At 35.4% G+C, this 22,364-nt stretch overlaps 3 protein-coding genes across 10 annotated transcripts in view; all 3 read right to left on the bottom strand.

The window, feature by feature from the left end:
• LOC126724745 (probable disease resistance protein At4g27220) overlaps positions 1-6,839 on the bottom strand; it is a 94,266-nt gene extending 87,427 nt beyond the window's left edge. For 2 of the 7 annotated variants that reach the window (XR_007655104.1, XM_050429118.1), the window contains exons 1-3: positions 6,110-6,839; positions 1,471-4,313; positions 1,327-1,375 (exon numbers count right to left, since the gene is read on the bottom strand). Coding sequence is in view for 4 of the 7 variants with exons in the window: in XM_050429118.1 (XP_050285075.1) it covers positions 1,353-1,375; positions 1,471-4,303 (2,856 nt within the window). In the remaining 3 variants the exon portion in view is untranslated. Of the gene's footprint in view, positions 1-264; positions 420-1,326; positions 1,376-1,470; positions 4,314-6,109 lie in introns of those variants that run through there. The other 5 variants (XR_007655106.1, XM_050429120.1, XR_007655105.1 and 2 more) reach the window with 4 other exon arrangements.
• On the bottom strand, positions 265-21,822 carry LOC126724747 (uncharacterized protein C23H3.12c). Of its 2 annotated transcripts, none has more exons than XM_050429123.1 (8): positions 21,139-21,822; positions 20,983-21,047; positions 20,799-20,897; positions 20,287-20,334; positions 19,462-19,531; positions 19,248-19,319; positions 18,114-18,148; positions 265-370 (listed from the first exon to the last, which is right to left on the bottom strand). In XM_050429123.1, exons 1-8 carry the CDS (start codon positions 21,343-21,345, stop codon positions 274-276), a joined length of 693 nt encoding a protein of 230 aa, XP_050285080.1. In that variant the 5' UTR covers positions 21,346-21,822; the 3' UTR covers positions 265-273. The 2 variants fall into 2 exon arrangements, with proteins under 2 accessions (XP_050285080.1, XP_050285078.1); XM_050429121.1 differs by lacking the exon at positions 265-370 and adding an exon at positions 16,701-17,047 and having other exon boundaries at positions 18,020-18,148; positions 21,139-21,816.
• On the bottom strand, positions 9,795-16,165 carry LOC126724748 (mediator of RNA polymerase II transcription subunit 9-like). Its single transcript, XM_050429124.1, has 6 exons — positions 15,671-16,165; positions 15,522-15,584; positions 15,310-15,390; positions 14,819-14,877; positions 14,649-14,729; positions 9,795-9,996 (listed from the first exon to the last, which is right to left on the bottom strand). Exons 1-5 carry the CDS (start codon positions 15,986-15,988, stop codon positions 14,672-14,674), a joined length of 579 nt encoding a protein of 192 aa, XP_050285081.1. The 5' UTR covers positions 15,989-16,165; the 3' UTR covers positions 9,795-9,996; positions 14,649-14,671.
• Positions 21,823-22,364: the final 542 nt, after the last annotated feature.

Below are 22,364 nucleotides of genomic sequence, written 5' to 3'. Positions count from 1 at the left end.
CCTAGTATATAGGTGCTGTTTGTATCCAACTTAATTCACGGCTGCGTTTTCTTCTCCTAGGTTTTCTCCTTTTTTTTCTTTTTTTTAGCAGCTTATGTTGACTTTTCTTTTTTTTCTTCTCCTAGTTTTCACTTTTCATCAACTTTTTCATTAAAAATAGGTTCCACGGCACTATTTACACATTTAAAAATTATTTTGTTACAGTGTTTTCAGTTTTCAGTTTTCAGTTTCAGCAAAATAAGTTCTATCCAAACATACTCATAATATCAAACTTCATGTGAAATTAGACCACATTCTTAAAAAAGTGGTCTTATGGATACCATATTTAGAGCCATCATGCTTGGTTTCATTCTCATTCCCCGTAGAAGAGTTGAGAGTTGAAGAGCCATCTGAGACAAGCTGAAGGAGCTCTCACTTCCCTGGAGGACAATATAAAAACATAAAATAAAATAAATATGATATTTTGTTTTTTTGATAGATAAAAATAAGAAGACATAAAGAGGGAAATGTAAATTCACGCATAATACAGCCACAGAACCAAACATTGATATTAAATGAGCTCCAAAATCTTTTAGAACTAACACTGGGGTCAACAGTGACACCATCCAAAAGAAAAACTAAAAACTAGGGGCAAGGCAAATCATAGAAACAGGAGAGTCAACATCTAAATGCAAGTGAATTGGAATCAGTGCTTTGCGTACTAAGATTTAACACTCAAAATAAAATCTAAATGTTAGTACTCTGTGTCTTCTCTGTAATGCAGAAAAAACACCAGATAATTTGTTTACTGACTGCAAGTTAGCTTTATATAAGTTGTGCAGTTCAGATCATAATTAACTCTCCAAGTGGAAAATTTGGAACCAAGATCCATCAGTGCTTGGAATCATTCTAGGATGCGTCGTGTGCTCAAGCAATTGGAAACATTTGCACGCAAACAGTCTATCTAGTTTACATTATCTCTAAAACAGAAACATACAAGGTTTGAATCCTTGCACAATTACCAAACAAATTACCATCGAGTATCAATTATTACTGAAGATCATCCACTCAGTCAAAGAGAAGAACACACTTTCATAAATCACAACATAAACAAAGTTCAAATAAGAACCAAATCAGAACCAAAAGAGCTAAGAAAGTACACATAAACACATTTGAGAGCCAATTTCTCATTGCGAATCCACACCATAAAAATTATTTCTTGAGTCAGTTTTGGCTTGGTGATATATCCTATATCAAACCAACGCAGGAAAACAAACCAATGAAAACAATTTTATAGGAAGAATAACTAAAAAGGATATAAGCATGTATGTTCGGGGTTTGACTTACAGAAGAAGAGTCATGTTAAACTGCTCTCACCCACATTGAGATTTCACTGCTGGGCATAAAAGAAAAAGGGAAAAGAGATTAGAAAGAAAGTGAGGAGAAGAAGTAGATAAAACAAATATGTAATGTGAATAGAGAGAGTCATACCCTTAAAATAAGAAAACTCACAACAAGGTTCAAGGACCATCTTCATATCATGATTGTCCCATTCCAGCAATTCCCACCTTTCTTTCTCTATTTTGATTTGTAATGAAGAAGGCGGAGAAGATAGTTGTCCATTGATACGGCGCAGAGAAAGAGGTAATCTCTTAAGCTTCGGACACTCTTCTATCTCAATAGAATCAAGAGAATCACAAAGTATTACATTACTGCTACTGCATATGGTATTCAGCTCCGGTGAAATCACTAATGTCAATCTCCTCAATCGGGGGAATATTTCTACAATTTCTTTTGCTTCTTCTTTGTCAACTTCATCAGATGCTTTAGGCCTAGCTATTATTTCCTCTAATTGCAGACACCGAAAGACAGTAATCTGTTCCAGGTTGGCCAGGTTTAGGAGCACCCCAAGCACAAAGAGCTGCCTTATATTCGGACACTCACATATTGTAAATTCTTTGAGACGGGAAAAGGTGCCAGGTGGGACCATTGGTGCTGGTGTGACTTTCTCTTCCCTAAATAGTACCAGTAACTTATCCAATTTTACGAGTTGTACAATCTCAAGGCTTTGAAGAGGAAAGGTGAAAGAATAAGAAAAAACGTCTTCTATTTCTTCACACTCCCTGATACAAACGGACTTCATGCATTTGTAAAAAAATCTTAAATTCTGACCTCCGAAAATTGCTAGGGCCTGAACGTCCTTTGGGAGCAGTTTTACAGTTTCACCCAACTCGCTAGCTGGCTTTGTTTTTCTCGTGCAATACACGTAATGGCTAGGTCCTCCCTCTAAGGATTCAAGATATGTATTGAAGTCATTCAAGCCACAAAATTTGCCTTTAAAAAAATCTAATTTCTTCAACCTTACTATCTCCTCTCCATTCACTGTTAAAGAATCTGACCCACAATTAAGTTTGAGAACCTGGAGTTGAGAGAGTTTGGGTAAAATCCCAGGTGGCATCTCTTGATTGTATGCACGAAGACTGAGGTATCTCAAATTGATCAACTTTTCCAAACCATGAGGTATTTCTTTCGTTGCAGATTCCAAAAGATCCAAGCTCCTTAATGCTGTAAGCTTTGCTAATGAAGGCACACGCTTTAAATCAAAACAACGGTAAATTCTTAATGAAGTAAGATTCTCCAAGTCAGAGATCGAATTCGGCAAAGATTTAATCCTACCACCAAATACATGAAGAACTTTGAGTCCATGCAAATGCACAAAAAATGAATCTGGGATGGTTGCATATCCTTGTAGAAGCAAGGTCGAAAGCTTAGGACACTTTGGTGATATATAAGGAAACTCTGATTCACGGTTGCTTAACAAAGAAACCTTCTCAACATCCTTTCCCCATTCTTCTTCATCAGGAACATCTTCTGATACCATGAACTTGGGACCTGCAATCTGAAGGGCCATGTCTCTTATTAGATCGTGCATCTTCACAAAATACTCTTTTTCAATAAACTCATCATGGGACCCACCTTCTAATAAGCAGGCATTTTCAAGTTTATTCAACATAGTATGGCCCTTATCCAGCATTGCTTGCCTCTTACTCATGCTTTTTATTACTCCCTCATCAATCAAATGCACAATCAAATTTTCTCTATAAATCTCGTAGTCTTCAGGGTATAGTGCACAAAACAAGAGACAACGTTGGAGTTTCTTATCGTTTAAGCGTTTATAACTAAGTTGAAGCTTCTGAAATACTACATCTACATGTTCGAGACCCTTCACTGGTGTCTTCAACTCATTCAATGTGTTCCTCCACTCTGAAATATCGACTACATTTTTCAAACTTCCTGCTACAGTGATGATTGCAAGAGGCAAATGGGCACATTCTTTGACAACTCCTTCCACAACATCTTTTGGAATATTCAAAACATCACAGCCCACTGTTTTCAAAAACAAATCCCATGACTCTTTTATTGAAAGAAGCTCCATTTTAATATTTACACAATTCATTCCATTACAAACATTAACATCTCGAGTCGTCAATACCAATTTGCAACCATTTGCTGAAGTAGGCTCTGGGATCCCTACAATTTCCAAAGGAAATGCTTTCCACATATCATCTAGGATTAGCACATACCTCTTCCTTTTTTTCAATTCTGCATACAACTTCCCTGCCCTCGTTGTTTCATCCTTGAACTTTGAGAGTTCATTCTCCAGATTCAAATGGCATGCAATGTCATTCTGTAGTTTGATAACATTGAATGCCTTTGATACGGTAACCCAAATTACACAATTGAACTCGTCTCTCTCTTTTAATAGGCGATTATTGATTTCTTTCATCACAGTTGTTTTACCAATTCCTCCCATACCATAAACACCAATTATTCTAAAATCTTCATCTAACAAGTGTTCCCAAATCTTTTCCAATGTTCTTTTGGCTGTACTCTCTCCCACTAATGCTCTTGTTGGCAATTCATCTCCATTCCTTACAGGTGGACCAATTACCAGACAATCACCGAAACCACAACTTTGATCAATTAATTCTGTCACCTCTAGTATCTTCTCGCAAGCAACTCTTCCAAAGTGCATACGTGAGAGATACTTCCCTCTGATAGCCTCTTGCTCAATCTTTTGTATCTCCTCATTAATCGTTTCTACCTTTTGGAGCCAAGATTTAACTTCTCTTTTTGGTTTCTTTCCTGGAACAAGTTCTGTCCTCATTTCTAATTCTATGTCTGACTTTTTGCATTCTAAATCATCTCGTTTTCTCTTTAGATTTTTCAAATGTTCATCAGCACCTCTGTAATGATTATAATATTCAATAATCGGAGCCAATATTATTTTCCCAAGCTCAAGAAATGAGCCTAATATCTCCATTGGCAAGTACCTGTATGATATCAATATGTACCAATATGGACATCAAACATTTTCTCCATGTACAAAATGAAATAAGATATAAGGACAGAAAGCATTGCAGTTCCCAATTTTGATTTGTTAAAAATAAGTACCTTTAAGTGTTGACAGGGCACATCAATAGTCTTACTGAGTAGTTTTTTTTTTTTTTTTTTGATAAGTATTGATACATGGATTTTTTTTAATATTTTATTTTATTTATTTTTGAAAACATAACATCTACTGATCTATAATGCAAAAGAAAAAGGGAGAGATGAAGAATGTAAATCAAAGATAATTCTAAACGGATCCAAGGATTGTTGGACAATAGAGTCATTATCACCTCCACAGTCCACACCCACCAGGCCCACCACCCTAACCAACACCAGTTCACTAGCTCCTCTCCTGGCCCTTTAGCCCATTGCATACCCAATTACTTTTGTAGTTTGTAGCCACAAAGAGAGTTGTTGAAAAATCTTAAATTTCTGTGGCCCAGAAAGTGGATATAAACTTCTAGGTTGCACGGACACGCCATTTTTGGCGTCGTGTCGGTGTCGGACACGTGTCGGACACCGGAACGGGTACGACTCGCCAGATTCCGGTGTCCGGCGAGTGTCTCTTTTTTTTTTTTTTTTCGCTTCTCCGACACGGCTCCGACACGCCAGCGGTGAAAAAAAAAAAAGGAAATCACAGATTTTGACTTACCAATACCATTGATTTTGTGAAACAACAAGCCTGAGAAGTCCCGAAACCCACATCTCAAGTTCTCACTTCTCAACCCACCCACCCTCTGCTCTGCCCGCTGCTGCCGCTGCCCTCTGTTCCTCGCCGGAGCTAGATCGGGCCGATCGGCGGGCTCCATCGACGTCGACGCCGTGTTTGTCCCTTCCGATCTCTCTCTCTCTCGGCGTCAGGTCCTACCTCTTTAAGCTTCTCTCTGTTTTTTCTTTTTTTTCAGATATTCGGCCATTTGGTTTGGGTGAATGACTGAACGGGTTAGTGGGTTACTTATAACGCGTTTTTTTTTTTTAATCCCACTCTCACTGTCCCGTTACTGTGTTTCTTTACTCAGCCTTTTGTTTTGCCTCAAATTATAATGTTTATTATAAATGGGTCCTGTTAACAAATCTATTTTTGAAAAATTTTTATTAAGAATTAAAAAAGTTGTTAAAATTTTTTCAATTTCTGATAAACTTTTTTCAAAATTGGTTTAGTATTTTGTGCCTTTAGGATACACATTAGTAAAATCCATTATAAATTTAGTATTTTTTGTTTTTTATGTCCTGGTATAGTTTTATTTATTTATTTATTAAAGTTAAATATTATAGGTGATTTTACTAAAATGAATATTGAAAGTGAAAAATCAGCTCAGTCAGTTGCCTAATTTAAATTCTAGACATAAACGTATTTTATGTCTAAAAATATTTAAAAATATGCCTAAATATAAAATTTAATTAATTATTTAACCGCCGTGTCCCCGCCGTGTCGTGTCCTTATTTTTAAAAAATTGGCGTATCCCTGTGTCCGTGTCCGTGTCGTGTCCGTGTCCGTGTCCGTGCAACATAGATAAACTTAGAAGGAGCCGAAGTGTACGTAAAGGTAGAGCTAATGACTCTAGTGATTGGAACCACTTTATATATTTATCTGTTACTGATTAGCTTTAAAAATAAAAAATAAAAATCCCATCCCAATTTACATGCACGATAATATAGAATATCCATACAAGTACAATGAGTTTTAGAACACAAACTATGGGAAAACAAATGACACTAGAAAGAAGTGAAAGTATACCTGGATAGAAATTAGAAATGGTAATGTACTGGGCTTGAGCACCCGATATTCCTTCAAAGATACTGATTGCAGTGGAGATATAACGCTTAAAATAACGCCAAGAAGACAACAAAGATCAGCAGTTCTCCTATCTAAATGCAATCTTTTTTTCTTTTACTGCAAAGAGAGAGGTGAGCAGAAGATTCAGAGCATCTCCAATACGCTCTAAAGCCAATTTTGTAGAGCAAACAAACCAGAAATTCACTCCAACAGCTTCTCTATCTCTATATATTTTGGAATGGAGTTGCTACAGTACCTCTCTTGAAACAGAGAATACTGTAGCGTTTTACTGTAACACCTTCAAAAAATTTTATCTATTAAAATAATCACCTGGTTGAATAAAAAATAAAATTTTTTCTCTTTCTTCCTTGCTCTCTCTTTCACTTCTCATCAGAAAAAACTCTCTTCTCATCAGAAAACAAAGATAGACGAAGGCCAACTCTCTCTCTCTCTCTCTCTCTGCCGGCTGTGTGTGTGAGTGAAGTGAGATGAAGAAGAAAGACAATAAAAAACAAAAATGCAAACATAGAGGAGAAGTCAAAAGATCATGATCGGCTGTGTGCGTGAAGTGAGCCGAAGAGGAAAGAAAATAAAAACAAAAAGGTAAGCACAAAGAGGAGGAGAAGACGAAGAATAGGATTCATGTGTGGAGAAGAAACAAAAAAGTAGGTACGTAGGACAAGAATGGATATGTGTGTGGAGGAGAAAAACAAGAAAAAATGAAAAAGAAAAAAGAAGATAAAATGATTCTAGAAAGTTAAACCGTATGTATAGAAAAAAGCAAAAAAAATTATTTAAAAAAAACAAGGAATATTATATCACAATATTTTTATAAAAAATTTTTAATAATAAATTATTATTAACATTTATTAGTAAAAAAATAGTTTAAATGAATAAAAAAATATTTTAAAAAAATTAAAAAAATAATGAAGAAATAATATTTAAATTAAATAAAGAAATTATGGCAAAAATAACTAAATATCATTATTTAATAATGTTTTACCACTATTAATATTTTACTACTATTTTAGAAATGAAATTTGAATTTAAGAAAATCAAGTATTATAAAAATACCATACATTGAACTTTCAAATGTTTTAACTATTAATAACCTGAAATATCATATTTGTCCCTACACAAAAGACAAAAATATATATATATATATATATATCCAAATTAAGTGAATTCACGTTTCCTTTCCAGCTTTCCTAGTAGTAGTTCTACACCCAGTAGTAGTACAATTCTATATATAAAATCAATGGATCCCACTTAATAATCTTGACAGGCTAGACAAAGCCGCCTGTAGAATTTTTTTATGGTTTATACCAAGCCGCCTGTAGAAGTCGACTATTTAATGAATTCACATTATTCAATAAAACTGTGTGTCCCACTTGGTAATGATTAAACCAAAAAAAAAAACAACTTTGCTACATCTACACGGAATTGAAAACAGTACTAGCATAGAACTCTAAAAAAAACTATATATAATGCAATCAAAGCACGTCTCCCATCAAAAAGAAAAAAATAAATTTCAAACCAGTCTCTTTCTTTGGATCTCAGAGTTTCTGTGCAATTTTTAAAAGCATTCAAGTTGGGTTTTTAAGTCACACATTCAAATATTCATAAGTATGCATACTCTTAATACATTTGCATACTTTTTCAACCGTTCAAGTTTTTTTCTTCGATAACCAACTTGAGACATACATCCATGACATGCGATCCATTAAAGAGTTTTCAACACCTAAAGAAATTGAACAGCTTGCTGAAAAGATGGTAGAAATGAAAAAGAATATTTCATATCCATTGGTTTAATCATTAGTGACTTTGGCATTGATCTTACCAGTTGCAACAGCTACTGTTGAAAGAGTTTTTTCAGCAATGAACATAATTAAAAATCAATTGCACAATCAAATAAGAGATCAGTGGATGAATGATTGCTTAGTCACATATATTAATAGGAAGAGTCACAGTCCAATTCCTGGGGCTTCTCCTTTCTCGATCAGACGAAGGAGATATTCATTCCATTCAGGTGCATAAAGGCTTGGCTTCACCCCATGTTCTCTTCTGCTCTCGGTTCTTGAACATGTTGGGAGATTAGAAGGCAGTTGAAAGAGCTACTTGAAAGCTTGATGAACAAGCAAAAAAAGCCTTATCTATATTTTCTTAGCAAAGGGCTTTTCCCTTACTAGTCAAGTGGTAAGGTAGGGCGCTATTCGGTGAAGAAAACAGACTTTAGGAAAGTGGTTTAGGTAGCTTAGCTGGTTAGAGCAAAGGATTGAAAATTCTTGTGTCAATGGTTCAAATCCACTTCTAAGTAGGCAAAGGGTCCAAAGGATAGGTAGCCGAGAGTGAGCTTTTAGGATTAGGAAGTGAGAGGAAGAGTGAAGGTCACCCCTATCTTGCTAGAGGCAAAATTTCTAAAAAAAAAAGCTGTGGATTACTTGGATTGATTCTCGCATCCCTATGCCCAAAAGGATAGGTGAGTTCGGTGCAAGTGTTCATCGATCAGGTGGATCTATATGCTCCGGGGGCTGAGACGAGGTGTAGTGCAATCTAGTCAGCGCATCTGTTTTGGGTACAGAGGGCCATAGGTTCGAATCCTATCACCTTAAGTCTGGTCTTTTTTTTTTTTTTTTGGTGTCTTATCATGGGTTTGGATTTGAATCTTGTTTTCATTAAAATGGAATCCCTAATCCTTGCAAATGGGCTCTCCTTTTTTTACAAAGGATCGGGTTTATAGGAGGAATCCTTTTGGCAGATATTGGGGGTTTGTTTGATACTAAGATGACTCCGGCTAACATGATGGTGGCATCAGGAGCTTCTGGTGCATCAAGCCCAGGAGTCTACCAAGCGCCAATACCACTTGTTACATAGCCCCAACCTCTTGCAGTTGAACTCGATGGTGGTGGTGCCGCTAATAAGAACGTAGAGGTAAGGTTGTTCCGCCTGCAGAAAGCTCGGCAAGCCACAACTCTAACCAACCCATTTTGGATGTGCTACCTCCTCTAGAGGGGGACTAGGCATCTCACCAATTCTTACATACCACATCATCTTATCACAAATTTAAGAATGAATACAACCACACTTAATTAATTTTAATACCCATATATAAATCCAACAAAATTGGGAGTTGATTGAGATGTTATGAGATGTGATAGGATGTATTAAATTTTAAGTAAAATGTTGATATGACAATCTCTTATTGGATGGTGTAAAACATGAGTTTTATATCCCATCTTTAACAAATTTGACTCAATTCATTTATCTGAACCTTGAAAATATAAAAAAGCCTTAATTCAAATTTATTAGCATTTACAACTAGGTAGAAACTTATATATGTGCGTGTGTGTGTGTGTGTGATTGCTCTTAATTGTATATGTACACATGCACATAGTTACAAACTAGTTTCAAGTTAAATATGTCACTTGCATAACACAAATTATTGTGCTTTAAATTTTTTTTAAAAAAATTATAGTCATTGCCTATTAAATGACTTTTTACAACTTGTCCCGTTTACAACTTTTGATTTTACCCTAATGAAACCTCATCGTAACACTGCTACCAAAGCCATTACTCAAAATAATATGCTGTGGCGACATTGTTAGGGAAGATGGACAGAATAAATAGAAGCAATTTGGAGATAAGCTTTTAGGTCACCGAAGTGTCTCATTAAATCTGGATCAACCAATGACCATTTCATGGAGCTGTCATACATGTTAATAGGTAAACACAATAACAACATAGCACATGAAGAACTGCAGAAACAAATCTAATCCCACAGTTCTAGGACCTCTGGCTTTCCTTTAGAACTTGGGAGCTTGTATAGAATGCTCTGAAAGCAACTAGACCTGAAATGAGAATGCCAAGCAGAGAAAACATTAAATATTATCTCCAGACAAGTTTTATGTGAGCAAAATATGTCTGACTTTGAAATCAGAAACAATTATATCTAAAATCATCCCTAGGAAACATTAGGTGTTCTTGCAATTTCATTACAAGGGCATCGATGCTTTATTGACAGAAATCCTAAAACCATAAAATCAACCCCATCCATAATTTTTACCTGAAATTGCAAAGCCTTGAGGATATTATGTTATTGAAGGAGTCTGCCAACAAAATGGCCTAGAAAGGCTAGTTAATGACATTCAGCAGAAAAGATCCACTCCTTGGTAAGAACAGACAGGAAACGTTGTTCTTGCAAACCTGAGGTCGAATTGAAGGAAACCCTAACCAATATCTTAAGCGAAAGTTGCAAGCACTATTTGGAGATAACAGTGACCAATCTAAGTGCAACGAAACTGCCTGTGGTGCACATGGCTGGGAGATGAAATGTTTTGTAGTAATGGTAAGTGCATGGGGAAAGGGTAAGAGGTTTGAATTTATTCAAGGTAGTCACTAGTCAGTGACTGCCTCGAATAAAGTCACCCTCCAAGAGAAGAAGAATAAGGAATAAGAAGCGAGTCTAGGAAGAGAATAGGGAAATTTGCATCAACTTTCATAATAAGCCTCGAGTACACGTTTGCCTAGTATTTATACTAGGATTATACAAAGCTAACACCAAGAAAAGCTAAAGTTCGGTTTTTTAACTAACAACTCATACAACTACTTGTAACAATCTATTTAACATTTCTTGGTTAGACATAGTCTTGCACTACGTTCTTGATCCTAGTCTCATGTCTTGTCTTCCACACATGCATAGTGATGCTATTGGGCTGGATTGCAGCTTGGGTTTATTACACCAAGGAAATGGTGATTACAAGAATGGCACCTCCTGTTCTCCTTTTGTAAGAGTAAGGAGGAGAATGGGGGTGTGTAGGCGTCCAGGGTTTTACCCCTCGGGTGGTCCCACTGGCCCATACCCTGAGGGAGTAACTCATTATAATAAAGTAAGGTGGAGGGTGACATCATGGGTTCTAATCCCACCAAATGTGTAACTTACCAACAAAAAAATATATATCACAAGAATGACCACCAGGATTAGATCTTGGTGAGCTCTTTTCATCTCTTCCATGTTCCATCTAACGAAAATTTACCTTCCCAGTAAAAGAACATGAACTTAATACCTTAAGCACTCTGATAACAACATAAAGGGTGTGCAGATACAGAGCTTATAAACCAGGTTTTAACCTCAGCATTGTCCAAGACATCCATTGAAAAGTCATTTATCTGCATGATATTAAACTAGCAGTAAGACATTGGAGCCACTATTAGCGTCTGAATATTTCCTTGCAAAGCAATTTTGGAGAATTGTTCAGAAGCCAAGAACTTTGCTAGGATTGGCACTTAAAAGTAAATACTTTAAGAACCAAAATTTCATTTAGGACTCAAAGGCAAAGCCAAGTGCTACATGGAAATGGAAGGGAATTATCTCCTGTCAAGGCATCCTATTAACCCAACCTCAGTGGCAAATTGGATCAGGTAAGGAAATTGACTTGAACAATGCTAATCAATTCCATCCAAAGCTACAGATTTTATCTAGGGTGTCAAATAACCAGATGCATACAGTGAATGATTTGATCATCCCTGATTTAGGTAGCTGGAATGTTGGACTTGTTAAGAAGCAGTATCACAGTGGTGATTCTCGGAACATCCTAAATCAATGCTTTTCAAATTTTGGCTTTCCAAGCACTATAATCTTGCCATTTTGCATAAAGGTGATTGGTTAATATCTGGTTAAGAAGACTTACCAATTATTGATAAATAAGAACTTGGATGGAATTCACAACTAATGCACCGGTTTGTTCTTTCGAGGACTAGTCTGTGGCGTCTTAAAATTCATTTCAGAGTAATTACTTTCATGTGGCAGCTCCTTAGCAATAACGCGTAAACCATCAAAGTGAAACTACAGCATAGAAATTTTCCTGTTGAAACTTCATGCTCTTTTTTGTAAAAATGCATAGGAAACCTTAGATCAGCTTTTTCTGGATTGTGACTACATGCAGACTATTTGGTTTGGATCGGGCCAATCGATTCAGCCTGATGAGATTCAACTGCACTCAATTGCACAGAGGATCATTGTTTGACTGGAAAATCTTTCCAACAATGGGATTTACTAAAATTCTAGTTTTTTTTAAAGTGCTGTTTTGAAGGCAACATTTGAAGTACTAGTCAAGTACTGCTTCATTCCCAAAAGCTTGTTAACCTTAGGTCGACTGAGACTGAAACTACTTCCTCACATAATGTGGTAAATATAGGAATTACTGATTGCAGGGGATTTTGAAATTCGAAAAAAATACCATTGGAAAGGATCTGCTTTTATTTGCAAAGATCGAAATGGCTCTAGACTGTTAAATGGGTGTTTCTCCTAGCCCGTTAAAACCTGGCGATTGTCCTTGTTATCAGAGTGACACTTTATGAGATTTGAAGGAAGGGCTATAGAGAAGCTTTAGTTCTTTTACAGATGGATAGGATTTGTAATATATTACACCATAAACAAAAAGTAGGCTGGGAGACTTTGGCTGTTTTTGAAGGAATTTTTTTTTTTTTGGATATATAAGTGTCAAATTTTAAACCACTGATAGATAACTTAAATTTCAACCAAACTACAGGTGGGTAAGTTGCAATATGCCATTTTATTTATTATTATTTTTTTTAATACAAGATAGAATTCTACTCTAGAATAATCTAAGTGTATATGTGTGTGAAGCTCCCTCCTGGAGATTTAAACCCTGACCCTTACCCCCTACACCCCATACCCTACAAGCACTTATATTTGTGGAGTGACCATCGTACCAAGGGTGTGCGGTTTTTGAAGATCTAGAAGTGCTACCAGGAATGTTCCACAATCTACAATATTGAGTTGTGCCAGAAATACTATTTCGAGAAGTGCAGAAGGAAGTTGAAGCAGAAGATAAACTTTTGTGCTCCTTAAGTGGAATCCCATGATTTTCAGCTATTTTCATGCATTTACTTTTCTTCTTTTTTTCATTTTGCCTCTCCTACTTTTAGTGCTCTATCCTTGTAATTATTAAGTGTCTAACGTTCTACTATACTGTTTTTGTTTGTTAATAATAAAAAGGGACTCAAATACACATAAATTGATTCTTCTTTAATATATTTGTTTCAAAATTCCAAAAAATTGGTAAATGTTGTTGCGAAAAGTGAAAACTCTGTTATTCTACATATAGGGAAAACAAAATTTTTTGTTAAAAAAATCCGTTCAGAAAATTCTACAAAAGCAGACCAAAAAATATAAAAGAAATAATTGCATCTCAAACTTTATCACAAAACTGGGATTTGAAAGATCAAAACTTCACACAAAGTCAGATGCATCCTGCAATACACAAGTAGACTGGACAATCAACTTCACAGACAGAAAATAAGTTAAAGAAAAAGCTCAAAAAGGTGACCCCTTACAATCTAGGCCCAAATGCATTCTGCATCAAAGAACATGATGGTAGTACACTTATTCAGGCTGAAGATTATACCATCAATTGGCTTTGTCACTACACCAGCTAGCTCAGCTGAACAAAGTCCATTGGAGTGATGCAGCCATTACTATGCAAATTTGCTTATTCAAGAATTATTTTACTGGGTCCATGTGTGAAGTCCAAATGAAGTAAAAGTTGTGAGGTTTTAAAGGTTTATGTATGAGTCTTTTAAGGTTATAGTAGTTTTTTTATTTGGGTATTAATTTTATTAGTTATGGTCACTTTTGTAGTCAAGGGCAAATCTGTAGTCTCTGTAATTCCTGCTAACTAAGGGTATTTGGTAGTTTAATTGAGCCTAAAATTTTCTAAAATCCTAACTATCTTAGATTTTATTTTCTTTGGATCCAAATTAGTCTTTTATTAGGTTTTTAGTTTACTAGTCAAACTATGGGTGCTATACTACTAGGGTCTAGGAGTCATTTTTTGATAAGTAATAAAGATTTTATTGAAATCAAGACAGACCCAAGTAACCACTAGGAGTCCTAATACTACTAGTACAAGAAAGAGTGAGATGGAGACGAGTAATAAAATTATTGAGTGTTTTGGGCATTAAGGCATGTTGTCCTTTGTTTGTTCTTCTCTCTCTTTTCTTCTTCTTCTTCTTCTTCTTCTTCTTCTTATAGTATTGTTCATGTTTATTGTTCATACAACCCCTGAACACCATAAAAACCTCTCTTTTTCTTCTTCCTTATAAACCCAAATCAAGCCCTTTCTTTTACGTACCAAAACACTGAACCCATCACAAGCATATGTAGACAAATTCTCCAATTTGTCCTATGTCATAGAAGTTGTACCATATACCTCTAGTCTCAAAAACAATAAAACTCCAACCCCAAACAGCTTTCTTTCTTCATTTATGTTTCAGTTTGTTTCCTAAGAATAACTTTTAAGATGAAAAGGCCAAAGTAGGTCATCAAGAAACAAGAAGACCATTTAGCAAAAAATCTTATGTAACTTGTAAGGACCAAAAATAGTCACTAAAACTAAAGCAAAAATTGATGTCATTTACTTAGCATTCATTCCCCATTCAACTTACACGGCCATTAAACAAAATATGACATATATCTTACCACATATAACAAGGGTGATAGGGTTATGGCTCGGACTTGATAAGTCCTTCAACAGAGCTTCGGTACTTTGCAATCAGATCCCTGGTAATGAAATAAATTAATAAATAGATAACACATATTGAATTAAAGCACATATAGCAACAAATTTCAAATTATCAAGCAATACAGACCTCCGCTGATTCAACAACTGCTCACTTTCCTCCAGCTTCCGCTTCTGACTGTCAACCGTCTGCAAACAAAACAATAACTCTCAAAATTCCCCAAATACACAAACAAACTAAAACAAAAGGTAAAATGAACCCCATAAAAATCTTTGATTATGCCAAAAAATAATAATAATAATAATAATAACGGTACAATGTCATCCTCCAATGTAGTATGAAAACTGAATGATCCCGCATTACATTATAGGTTATATACATGGTTTAGACTTGAGAAACGCATTGTAAATGAACAACTCAACATGGTTCGTTGAACCATTCTCACCACAATTGATTCCAAATAATGGATTCGTATACTCTACAATGCACATAACATGGAAAAGCAAACACCATATAATCAAACACCACCAATAATTCGTAAATCACACAAATTCATATAAAACCCAAGGGGATAAAATAAATAACTTTGATTTAAAAAAAAAAAAAAAGTTGGCAATTACCATAGCCTTGGTGGGAATTGAAGACGCAATTGATTTCAACAGCACCTGGCACTTCTCAAAGTGTGTGTTCAACTCAGCCACCTTTCATAACAATCGCATATGCTAATTAAAACCCCCCAAAAAGAAAGAAAAAAAAAAAAAAAGGATTTTGCAAAATATTAGAAAAGAAAATAGTAAAATAGAAATGAGAAGGCGTAGCAATAGCAGAGTACCAAAGTATCTGATTGCTGGTCCCTGGTTCCATGGTCAATAACTTCCGCTAAATTCTCCACCATCTGTAACCACCAACATAATAGAGATGTAAATAAGAATGTAAAGGGGTTAGGGTATTGAAAGAAAGAAAGAAAAGGGGTACATGTACATGTAAGAGGTGGAAGTGAGAGGCGAGTGATTGGTGCTGATGCTGTTGCTGTTGCTGTTGTTGCTGTTGCTGCTGCTGTTGTTGTTGTTGAAGGATACGCTGTTGTTGTTGTTGTTGCTGCTGCTGCTGCTGATAGTGCATTTGTTGTTGTTGTTGTGGATGAAGTTGAAACTGTTGTGATTGTGATTGTGGTTGCTGGGGATTGAGGTAGAGGTGGTCTTGATTGGAAGGTGTGGAGGTGTTACTGTGGCTGTGGGTCGGGATGGATGGGATCATACTCCAATTTCCTCCTCCTCCTCCTGCGTTGAAATTATCCATCTCTCCTCTCTCTCTTCACTCTTTCTTATTCAGATACACAAGAAGGTTGCAAAGCAGCCTTTGTATTGTCGGTCAAAATTTTTAGTGTCACTGGGGTTTGAATTGATGAAACACCCCTTAAAATAGTCGATAATTTGGACTCCTTTTAGTTTTATGGGAAATTTTTTTTTTTTTTTTAAAGATAAGAAGGAGAAAAATGAGAAGACAACACTTCCAATACTAGCTGAGTTATGGCAATAAAACTCCTATCTCACCTTTAAATTTGGTCAATTACAATTTTGTCTTTCTAAATTAACTTTCTCTTTATCAACATACTCTCATTCCATCAAATACCACTAATAAAACTACTATTAACTATTATAAATTAATTTTTATTACCCCAAAAAAATAAAAATAAAAATAAAAATAAAAATAAATTTTCTTTATTTTATATATACTATATATTACCCCCAGAGAATCTCTATACTCCCCCGAACTGATTTGTAAAGGTTTTTTTTTTTTTTGATAACGCTCCTCCAACTAATTTGTTCAGGTTTGAACAGTCTTTTTATTATTTATTTATTTTTTTATCACAATCTTTGTCTCCTCTATTTGATCACATCCATTTTTACCAAATGCAAACACAATCTTCCATTCTTATCAAAGCCTTCACTTTAGCAAATACAAAGCCTCAAGTAGATCAATCAAATATTATTCATGAGCCCTCTTCAAGTATCAGGAAAAACCTTGAATGGTTGGATACTTTGATCCAAGCATTTCTTGTATATTCAAAATTTCTTCTGTTCGTTCAAGGTTACAAGAGTTATTCCAAGAACAAATATCAAAAGAAGGGAAAGAAATTGAAAGTGTATTTCATTTCCATGAAATGCCATCTGACAATTGCAATTCAGATGGCAAACGACACAATGATATTAACTACATTGAATCCCTGTACTTTAGAACATCATTGGTGTTCAAATCAAAGATCTTGCAAATATCTGAAATGGCACATTTACTAAGACCGTCTTGACCATATACACGATGAAGAAGTTCTTCAAGTTCCTTTGATGGTTGCAAAACCTGATTACAAAGAAAGATATTAACAAACTTTAGCAAAAGCAGCTCCAATGGAAGTCTATATTAACATTAATTGGTCCAAAGCATTCCAATTATACATATGCCGAATTGTTATATAGAATTAAGACAAATGCAAATAATCCAGCTACCATAGTTGGCATATCAATTGCCTGTTTGGTTTGGTAAATTCAATGACAAGGTATAAAAAGAAGGCTTTAATCAGTTTTTAAGAATTTTTTTTTTTTTTTATAACAGTTTTTAAGATTTTTTTTTTATTAGTAAATAAATTCATTATAACAGAAGGCAATCCCAATACACTGACTGCGTAAAGAAGAAAACACCAAAAAAAAAAAAAAAAAAAAAAAAAAAAAAAAAAAAAAAAACAGCAAGCAACTAAGAAATGTACAAGGACTCCGCAAAGTCTAATAACCCCTGTACTGAAAAGGATATTTCAGCTTCACCACACTAAGCTCTTTTCAGCTTCACCACGCTAAGCTCTTGGTCCTCAAAGAATCAAGGGCTATGTTCTTAAATACACCACAAAAGGAGGCACAAAGGAGCAGTGTGCCATACCTCCCTACTACTTCTCCCACCAAACCACCAGATCCAACACGCCAACAACTCCAACACTGAAAAAGGCATCACCCAAAAAACACCCAGGAGACCACATATCCCTCGCCATGTCACAATGAAGAAACAAGTGGTTCATGTCCTCCCCTCTATGTTTACACGTAGCACCACTCAGGAACAAAAAGACCCTTGCTCTGTAAGCTTAAGATTTAACCTAAAAAGTCCTCACCAAACAAGCCTCAAAGATAGTGTGTCAGATCTAACCCAGCATATGGAGACCATATGAAAATTTCAAATATCAATGATCAAAGCAACAAAATAATGGATGATACAAAGATAGATGTCAAGACAACTGGTAATAAACAAAGGGGTGCCTAGGGCAACCCACGGGGGTCATTAACTTACCCATGGAGAAACAACTGAATTATGGATACCATATTTAGAGCCATCATGCTTGATTTCATTCTCATTCCCCGTAGAAGAGTTGAGAGTTGAAGAGCTATCTGAGACAAGCTGAAGGAGCTTCTCACTTCCCTGGAGGACAATATAAAAACATAAAATAAAATAAAATAAATAAGACATTTTGTTTTTTTTTTATAGATAAGAATAAGAAGACATAAAGAGGGAAATGTAAATTCATGCATAATACAGCCACAGAACCGAAACATTGATATTAAATGAGCTCCAAAATATTTTAAAACTAACACTGGGGTCAACAGTGACACCATCCAAAAGAAAAACTAAAAACTAGGGGCAAGGCAAATGATAGAAACAGGAAAGTCAACATCTAGAGGCAACACATAAATTACTTATGTGATGATCCCCATACATCTCAAATGAACTCAACAGTGCCTTACAATCTACTGCCTTGAAGGAAACCTTTTTATCCACCACTTGGGAGGATCTGGTACAGTTCTGTATATCCTCTGTTATATTATGGGACAATACTTTTTGCCAGCTGTTTTCAAACCGTTTTCTTCTGCTAGTCAACTTAAAAGTTGAAACAAATGACTTCCTTTACTAGTGCATTCGTTAATTTATATTTAACATGACAACTTACAAGGTAGCTAGCTATAAGGCCTACCTGTTCTCTACTATGTTGATATAATATGGTTGACAGCCCAAGAAACATCATGCCACATGAATTCAGTTGTAGATACAAATATTCTTCTTAGAAAAAGTGGAAATTAGTTACATATACACATGCATACAAGTATGTCAAAATCCAATTTTTCTCATCTATCCAAAGACCATTGGGTGCACACATGATTGAAGTAATATATATGCCACAAAGATTAGGGAAACATGTTTTAAGACTACCCATGAAAAAGACATTCTAGTGCATAGTTTCTAAGTGATAATTGCCTAATTAGAGCAGGGTTTCAAGGCATCATTCATGTAAGGTCATCCAAGCTTTTGGGATAAATATTTGTTGTGTTAAGTTGAGTTTCAATAGGAAAAAACAAATATTTCAACAGATTTACAATATAGCTGTTACTTGCAAGTATTAGCATGTGAAGAATGCAACTCCAAGTCCCATTTTTTAGAACTTCCCTAACGTACTTTTAGATTGTTGCATGCATCATAAAACAAATTAGGTTGCAAGTCGCAATATGTAAGAACGTGAACACACCTGGAGAGCCCTCCAGTGAGAGTAAGTCCGGAATAAAATCCAGAAGAATGGGATATTAGGCAAAGGTAAAACCTATAATAGAATAAGAAATAAAACAAGTAAGAATTATGATGTAATGCTTTTGAAAAAATAATATGGATATTGAGATGTCTCGATGTATATAACTTTAAAAATTGAGAATCCAAAATCTTAGTGAAAGTAAACACATACGTACAGTAAATACAGTTGACAAGGGAAGCAATGCAACTGAACCATAGAAGTACTTCTTGTGGATGATATTTCCCCTGATAATCAGATAGCACTTCATATCAAATGTCCACCACTTGTAGAAAAACAATAAAATCTAAATCAATTTCATCCAATCAGAAATTAAATATAACAGATCTACAAGAATGTCAAGAAACAAATATAAATGAAACAATAAGCAAATGAGCTTGTTAGTTCTTAGGGTCATTATCCAAGAAGCTTTACTAATGGATCTTAAAGTCATTTACAGGACATTAAGCTCAGCAGCCCTTGAAAAAAAATGTGCCCCTACTCTACATGCCCTTTAACAAAATGGCTAAAAAGATCACAGAAATACTCAAGAATATAATGCCTCAAACTACTTTAACTGGGGTATGTGCATTCTTTTTGGCCCCTCTACTCAATTCCCCTCATTGCTCCATAAGATAATTTTTCACAGATGATGAGTGTCTAAAAGGTTGAGGTTAAGCAGGACTATGAAAAAATTACACGGAGTGTAAGTCTAGTAAAATTTGAAACAACGAGGAAGGGATTGGGTAGGAATATAAAAAATGTTTCAATAGCATTCATTATCTTCCTACATATTCATTCAGGAATCCAAGGTCTGCACTGCTTTTAATTTCCAGTATTGGAGAATCTAGTGGTAAGTAGCTGGTAAAAGAGTATCTTTTGGGGGTCAACCAAACTCTAGTTTATTACCAAAGAGAAGTAGCGGTGACACAAACAAAGCTAGCAGTAATTTTCAACTTCTGACTTATCAGATAGACAAGAAAAAGAAGGGAAAATAAATTACCTCGTGGCAATATGCCGTAACCTTCTACGCACAAGTCGTGCATTTAAACTGCAAGATTGTAAGAACAGTGTAAAAAGGGCATGATTACAGAACAGAGAAATAATACAAAAAGAACCAAAGTTAGAGCTCTGAACCTGCATACTATAGCAGGTAAAAAAAAAAGTGTAAACTCCATATGATTATTAGTTATAGGCTAAAAGTGGTAACATTAACTGAATTAACATGTTATTTGCAAGAACATAATTGCGTAGTGTATGCCTCTTTGCCAACTTTGTTTCAGATTAGATATCAGCCGGTAATGAAATGTAGAAGAATTAAAACCGTAGAACACACAGTATAGCAAAAAAAGGTTTAATTTTTCATTTTTCATTTAGATATAACAATTAACAAGCAATGCGAATGATTGGTTTAGTGGGTAACTCAGTAAAAACCCATAAATGATTGCATAGAGAATAATGAAGTGAAAAACATTTAATTTTAATAGAAACAAAAAACGTGGAAAAAGATGAAACCTTGACGGGTAGGTAATTTGAACATCTGTAATCTCCTTAGATATAGACTTCAAGAATATCTCAGAGGGCTTAACCCGAGACAAAAGCCGCAGTCCCAACCTATGTATATATAAATATAAAACTCGAGAGTAAAGAAAGAAAACAGTAAGGTCAAAAGAAAGAATGAGGAGTAAAGGAAGCTCACAAATGAATCTTGTTCTTGAGAGTTCCTTGAGGAGCTTTTTCTAGACCAATCCAAGCGTTATTCATCTTTTTGAAAAGAACCCAGAAGAGAAAAGGTGAGAATCAATGAGATTAGTGATGAATCTAAAAAAGAGAAAAGGTGAAAAAAAGGAGGGACCTTGAGAGAGACGAAATCGATGAGGAGTTCTGCATTGGCGTTAAAGGGTTTGGAATTGGAGGAGATGCTGCGCCAAAGTTCTCTGAGTGTAGAAGGTGTTTGAGAAGGACCTGAGCCGAAAGTAGTAGAAGCAAGCGAGTCGTTGATTGATCGAGTGAAGCACCAATTCTTCCCTTTAATCGGGAACACTACCAATCTCGCTCTCATGTTTACCAAAATCAAAAAAAAAATATAAACTTTACCTCTGCTCTGCCCCTTAGCCCCTTAGCCCCTTAAACCCTTACCCTACCCCACTAAGCAAAGCAGCCTACACTACACACTAGACTTTGATATCTATTTATGTATTTTCAATTAAATTTTTGAATTTGAGAGTAAGGAAAGGAATCAATCATCGTGGATCTGTATATTCCAAGTCAGTAATATCAATATTGTTACTTTAAATATTTAGACAAAGTCAATGGAATTTTTTATTTTTTTTTACAAAAAAAAGAATAGAGAAAGGAAAATGAAAAATAGAAAAAAAAAAAAAAAAAAATTTTGAGAGAGAGATCTGGGCTGAGTCGGCGAGGTTGCAGTTCAGATTTAATTAGGTAGTGTGTAGTGCAAGTACTAGTGGGACATCACTAAACCTAAACAGAAGAGAGAGACGGGGAAACCCGAAACCGAAAACAGTCAAGTGTTAACAAAAAGCGAAGCTGCGACGCGCTTTTACTTTAGTTATAGAAGCCCACGCCTACACACTTAACACTTGTTAGACTTGGTGGACTGTGACTCACTTCCATGAATAAAAAAGGCTCTAATCCTATCCCACGATGGAAGTCCACTAATTGCTTCTGTTTCCGGCCCAACTGGGGCCCACTGCTTCTACTATCATTCTTGAGGATCATTTCGGGAAAGACTGAGATAAGAAAAACTAACCCAACCGCTCCTCAGATTCTTTAAAATGTGATGAAACGAGAAGGGTCAAGCCCAAGATTCCGATATTTAATAAATAAAGGTTATTAGTGCATGACAAAGAACACACCTAAAGTGCTAAACACCAAAATGATGGACAAACATGAATAGTGCATTAAACCTATATTGTTTTACACGTATAGCAAGACTGAGAATTTAATAGATATTAAAAAAATTGAGAGAAAGTGAGAGAGTCATGACTCTACTATGCTGCCACGTTCACTCTCAAGCCTAATATTGTACTACTTTGCTGAGAGGGCTAAGTGTAGTGA

Source organism: Quercus robur, chromosome 5, assembly GCF_932294415.1.
Source record: "Quercus robur chromosome 5, dhQueRobu3.1, whole genome shotgun sequence".
Taxonomy (NCBI): domain Eukaryota; kingdom Viridiplantae; phylum Streptophyta; class Magnoliopsida; order Fagales; family Fagaceae; genus Quercus; species Quercus robur.
The sequence above is the reverse complement of the archived record's forward strand: the minus strand, read 5'-3'. Positions and strand labels throughout refer to the sequence as shown.

What these genes read in the sequence shown, in the direction of transcription:
- LOC126724748 (XM_050429124.1), bottom strand. Translation starts at nt 15,988, where the DNA reads ATGGATAATTTCAACGCAGGAGGAGGAGGAGGAAATTGGAGTATGATC. An exon ending in ACCAGCAATCAGATACTTTG is followed by an intron (nt 15,391 to 15,521) that starts GTACTCTGCTAT and finishes TTGTTATGAAAG; the next exon opens with GTGGCTGAGTTGAACACACA. An exon ending in CAGTTGTTGAATCAGCGGAG is followed by an intron (nt 14,730 to 14,818) that starts GTCTGTATTGCT and finishes TTTCATTACCAG; the next exon opens with GGATCTGATTGCAAAGTACC.
- LOC126724747 (XM_050429121.1), bottom strand. Translation starts at nt 21,345, where the DNA reads ATGAGAGCGAGATTGGTAGTGTTCCCGATTAAAGGGAAGAATTGGTGC. An exon ending in TCGATTTCGTCTCTCTCAAG is followed by an intron (nt 21,048 to 21,138) that starts GTCCCTCCTTTT and finishes CTTTTCAAAAAG; the next exon opens with ATGAATAACGCTTGGATTGG. An exon ending in CTCAAGAACAAGATTCATTT is followed by an intron (nt 20,898 to 20,982) that starts GTGAGCTTCCTT and finishes ATATATACATAG; the next exon opens with GTTGGGACTGCGGCTTTTGT.